Source organism: Orycteropus afer, unplaced genomic scaffold (assembly GCF_000298275.1).
Source record: "Orycteropus afer afer isolate SDZICR_OR568_19922 unplaced genomic scaffold, OryAfe1.0 scaffold00130, whole genome shotgun sequence".
NCBI lineage: Eukaryota > Metazoa > Chordata > Mammalia > Tubulidentata > Orycteropodidae > Orycteropus > Orycteropus afer.
In genome coordinates, this window is record NW_006921717.1 from 8,016,483 (window position 1) to 8,021,842 (window position 5,360).

The 5,360-nt window shown below is 53.0% G+C and overlaps 1 protein-coding gene across 1 annotated transcript in view; it reads left to right on the plus strand.

The window, feature by feature from the left end:
- Positions 1–5,360, plus strand: part of DDB1 (damage specific DNA binding protein 1) — a 26,481-nt gene that overhangs the window by 13,660 nt on the left and 7,461 nt on the right. The window contains exons 13-21 of the mRNA XM_007944905.2: positions 529–707; positions 790–953; positions 1,032–1,139; positions 1,297–1,504; positions 2,303–2,398; positions 2,513–2,624; positions 3,691–3,814; positions 4,170–4,334; positions 5,036–5,130. Of these exons, the coding sequence (XP_007943096.1) occupies positions 529–707; positions 790–953; positions 1,032–1,139; positions 1,297–1,504; positions 2,303–2,398; positions 2,513–2,624; positions 3,691–3,814; positions 4,170–4,334; positions 5,036–5,130 (1,251 nt within the window). The remainder of the gene's footprint in view (positions 1–528; positions 708–789; positions 954–1,031; positions 1,140–1,296; positions 1,505–2,302; positions 2,399–2,512; positions 2,625–3,690; positions 3,815–4,169; positions 4,335–5,035; positions 5,131–5,360) is intronic.

Below are 5,360 nucleotides of genomic sequence, written 5' to 3' on the forward strand. Positions count from 1 at the left end.
CAGGAGGCTGTCATTCGAATTGAACAAGGGGGTACTGCATGGTTTAAAATCAAAAAGGGAGTTTGTCCGTGTTGTATCCTTTTACTATACCTATTCAATCTCTATGCTGAGCAAATAATCCTGTTGTTGTTGTTGTTATGTGCCGTCGAGTCGGCCCCAACTCATAGCGACCCCTCCTTGGGTTTCCGAGGCAGTATCACTACGGAAGTAGGATTGCCCAACCTTCCTTCCGAGGAGTGGCTGGTGGGTTTCAACCACCAGCCGTCTGGTTAGCAGGCAAGTGTCTTAGTCACTATGCTACCAGAGCTCCCAAATCTATAAGCTGCTTTAAACCATTCCTCTCCAGGGGTTTATCCAGAAATGACATCTGTAGTAGTAATTCATCATTGCAGGATTTGGGAGGAAAAAGTGCATTTGACAGGAGAGAACTTATGTAGGTTATTCTCAGACCTCACAGAGGGCAGTGTGTGCACCTTCCTGCTCCTGTGTGGCTCCTGCAGGGGTGTGAGACATCTCTTCTCTCTGTAGATCACCTCCGCCTCTGTGAGGTTGGTCTCACAAGAACCCAAAGCTCTGGTCAGTGAATGGAAGGAGCCTCAGGGCAGGAACATCAGCGTGGCCTCCTGCAACAGCAGCCAGGTGGTGGTGGCCGTGGGGAGGGCCCTCTACTACCTGCAGATCCACCCTCAGGAGCTGCGGCAGACCAGGTGGGTGCGCTGGCTGCCTTGCTCTTCCCTGGGCCGCTTTGACCCTCGGGTTCCCTCCTGTGCCATACTCCTCTCCTTTTAGCCACACAGAGATGGAACATGAAGTGGCCTGCTTGGACATCACCCCACTGGGGGACAGCAATGGGCTGTCCCCTCTTTGTGCCATTGGGCTCTGGACAGACATCTCAGCTCGTATCTTGAAACTGCCCTCCTTTGAACTGCTGCACAAGGAGATGCTGGGTGGAGGTGTGTGTCTGCTGGAGGCCTGGGGTGGGATCTGATTGGGAACGGGGAGCAGGAACTTACCATAGCCCTTCCTTACAGAGATCATTCCCCGCTCCATCCTGATGACCACCTTTGAGAGTAGCCACTACCTCCTCTGTGCCCTGGGAGATGGGGCGCTTTTCTACTTTGGGCTCAGCATCGAGACAGGTGAGCACAGCACTTGGCCCAAGGGGTCTTTGGGAGACAGATCCTAGAGGTGCACAGAGCTCTTAGCCTTGGGGTGCCGCTTTGGAGCCTTCCCAGTCCAGCTCTTTGTCCTGTTTCCTCTCCTTGCTTCCTTCTCCTCATGCCATTCTTTCTGTAGGCTTGTTGAGCGACCGTAAGAAAGTGACTCTGGGCACCCAGCCCACGGTATTGAGGACTTTCCGTTCTCTTTCCACCACCAACGTCTTTGCTTGCTCTGACCGCCCCACTGTCATCTACAGCAGCAACCACAAGTTGGTCTTCTCCAACGTCAACCTCAAGGAAGTGAACTACATGTGTCCTCTCAACTCAGACGGCTATCCCGACAGGTGAGTCTCTGTTCCTCAGCACGCGCCTGATGGCGTCAAGAGGCTCTCTGAACCCCTGCCTCTTGTGTTTTCCATTGTTAGTAAATATAGGGAAGCTGGCATCTGTAGAGCTGAGGCTCCCAAATCCCATTAGAAACGCTGGTGAAGCTGTTTTAAAATATAGTGGGGTTTTGTTGGTTGGTTTTGGTTTGTCTTTAAATCCTCTCAGATTCTGATGGAGTAGGTCTGAAGTGGGGCCGTACGACCTGTCATTTCAGGAAACCTCTCGAGTCACTCAGATGGGTAGCCAGGTTTCAGGGTCCCTCATTTAGAGATCAGTACATGATCAAGGGCAGGGGTCCTCAGAGTGAGAGCCGCACACCAGCAGCAGCCCTCTTCTGGGACTCGTTACCATTAGGAATTCCCAGGCTCCACCCCAGCCCTGCTGCATTGGGAGCTCCAGCGGAGAGGCCCAGTATCTGTGTCAACAAGCCCTTCAGCTGAGCTGGTGCACGCCGTAGTCTCACAGTCACTGTTCCAGAGCAGTGATTTTGATCCTAACCTTGGCTGCATTGGTTGGAGAGCTTTAAAAAAAAAATCACAGCCTAGGCCTACCCAGACCAATGAACAGGATCTCTTTAGAGTGGGACCAGGTGGCAGCTTTTTACAAATTCTCCTCCAGCGATTTTTCAGCCTAGAGTCCAAGTGAAGAGCTGCGGCCCTGGAGGAAGTTGGTGTACCTCTGCCTTACGGAGTTGCCTTGTAGAGTCCTTTCCTCCCTTCGGTGTGCTCATTCTAAACCCAGCGCCTTCTTTGCAGCCTGGCACTGGCCAACAACAGCACCCTCACCATCGGCACCATTGACGAGATTCAGAAGCTGCACATTCGCACCGTGCCGCTCTACGAGTCTCCCAGGTGAGGGCCAGGGGGGGAAGGCTGCAGGGAAGGCCGGGGAGCCGGGCGTGGGGGTAGGGTAGAGCACTGCAGGCTCTTCCTAAGACGCACTGTCATCCCACACTTGGCGGGCAGGAAGATCTGCTATCAGGAAGTGTCACAGTGCTTCGGGGTCCTCTCCAGCCGGATTGAAGTCCAGGACACGAGTGGAGGCACGACAGCTCTGAGGCCAAGCGCCAGCACCCAGGTGAGGCCAGTAGAGCAGGGCTGGCAGCCTCTCTCTAGAGAAGATCGAATAGTAAATACTGAGCTTTGCAGGCCGCATGGTCTCAGTCACAGACAGCTCTGCCATAGTCAGTAGGTGAATAAAATGGGCATGGTCATGTTCCAGGAAGTCTTTATTTGCAAAAACCAATGATGGGTTGGATTTAGCCGCTGCATCAGAAGGGTGAGAACTTGGGAGTAAGAGCAGCGGTTCATGGGTTTGCTACCCATTGGCCTAACAGGATGAATGGTGCCTTTCTTGTCAGTTTGGGCACTTGCGGGGTACGCGTACTTGGGGGCAGTGTAGCAGTATGGGGAAGAGCACGGGACTTGGAGGTGACAGACTAGCTTCTAGGTGATTACTAGCTGTGTGACCTTGGGCAAGCCTTCACTTCGGGCTTCCCATCTGTAGAAAGAGGAAAATAGTGGGACAGTCTCGAGCTGCACGTAGTAGCCTCTGAGGTGGTGGTAGCTGATTTTTATTCCCCGTGCGTTCTCTGCCCTTCTTGCTCCCAAGCGTAGGGTCTCTTTCCTTGGTCCAGAGTAGAAGGCCTTTCCGTTTCATTATAGTAATTTGTCCTTGAGCCACTCTTTGAGATCTTCCTAGTCAGCCTTTTTTAGTTCATCATTTCTTCCATTTGCTTTAGCTACTCTCTTCTGCAGCAAGTTTCAGAGTCTCTTCTGACACCCATTTTGGTCTTTTCTTTTACTGTGTTTTTAAGGACATTTTACTTTCTTCATGTATGGTACTCTTGATGTCATCCCATAACTCATCTGGTCTTTGGTTATTGGTGTTCAGTGCCCTCAAAGGGATCTTTAATGACCGTTAGGTTTTGCTGTGTCGTAGGCCGACGTATCCGTTCTGTACATAATTGGGCCTCTACTTTCAGTTCAGACTCCCTGGAGCACTCTGTCCTTCAGGCTGAACTCGAGGGTCAGCAGAGTTCTCTTCGTTTAGACTGCAGCCTCTGTTCCCTGACCCTGACGGGCCCCTTCGCGCTGCTGTGCCAGCACACGGGGGTGAGCGCGGCGCCTCCCTCTGTTCTCAGGCCCTGTCCAGCAGCGTCAGCTCCAGCAAGCTCTTCTCCAGCAGCACAGCTCCTCACGAGACCTCCTTTGGAGAAGAGGTGGAGGTGCACAACCTCCTCATCATTGACCAGCACACCTTCGAAGGTGCACTTGAGCTCCTCCGCGGTGCTTCAGCGAGGTGGTTCTGGGCTGCGATCATTCCAAGCTTTGATAGTGTGGCCGAGCATCCTCGGAGGAGGAGAAGGCGGGGCTGGGGCCTCTGTCAGCACTGAGTCCAGCGTGTTGGGTGTCCTCGTGTCGGCAGAGACTGCGTAGGCATGACAGTCTGGTGACCAGACTGGTGAGGGGTTACTGGAGCGGCAGCAGTGCCCTGTGACCCCTGAACGCTGCTCGTGCTGAGCTGCAGGCCTTATGGATGCAGTGGGTTACGTGTGGGTGGGGGACGCAGCTGCCGTATAAACAGCCAGTCATCTCTGGTCCCCTTCCACTCTCCTCCTAGTGCTTCATGCCCACCAGTTTCTGCAGAACGAGTATGCCCTCAGCCTGGTGTCCTGCAAGTTGGGCAAAGACCCCAACACGTACTTCATTGTGGGCACAGCCATGGTGTATCCTGAGGAGGCAGAGCCCAAGCAGGGGCGTATCGTGGTCTTTCAGTATTCGGATGGTAAGTGAGTGGGTGGCCTCTGGGGCATGCGACATCCGGGGAAGCAAGCAGACTGTCTGACTTGAGAGTTCAGTTAAACAGTGAGAGACCTTAGGTTCCTTGCTGTTTCTTTTCAAGCTGTTGATGGTCTGATTGCGTTGTGGAGCAGGTTAGCAGAGAGGCACAAGTAGGCTCTAGCTTATGTTTCTTCCTTTTCTCCTCTTTGAATGGCAGAAAAAAAGGGGAAGAGGTGAACGGCGGGTAGGAGAAATCTAGTGGCTGGAGTAAGTTAGGAATCCTAGACCAATTTTCCCTATTGGTCGCTCAGCCCTTGAAGTCCCTCCCCCCAGTGTCAGCAGCTGGTCTGCATGTCTCTGTATCTTTCACCATCTCCCATACCCAAGACAGTCCTAATGCTTCCTGTCAGCCCAGAAAGCACAGAGCAGATGGCTGAGATGAAATTGTCCCCAGCTGGAGGCTCCTCATCTTGAGTGAGCTGGGGCTTCAGTGGGAAATAGATCTGGGAGACCATCTGGGATCTCTGCACGTCACCTTGGGGCTTGTACTTGGGTGGTGCTGGGCTGTAACGTGTACTGACTGTTTCCTGCTTTTCGAATGAGTGGTGTGATGGGGCAAGAATTAGAGCCAGAGGATTTCTTCTGACTAGGTGGAGTGTGGGCTCGTAACAGAGACTTTTCAAAGAATATCTTTGTTCTCCCCAGGAAAACTCCAGACTGTGGCTGAAAAGGAGGTGAAGGGAGCCGTGTACTCTATGGTGGAATTCAACGGCAAACTGTTAGCCAGCATCAACAGCACGGTGAGGCCTGCACCATGTGCCTTCTCATCTCTGCTCTACCGTAACTGTTGGCCTTCTGGCCTTACTTGTTGTTATGTGCCGTTGAGTTGGACCCGACTCATAGCGACCCCTCCTTGGGTTTCCCAGACAGTGTTACTACAGAAGTAGATTGCCCAACCTTCCTTCTGAGGAGTGGCTGGTGGGTTTGAACCGCCAGCCTTCTGGTTAGCAGTCAAGTGCCTTAGGCACTA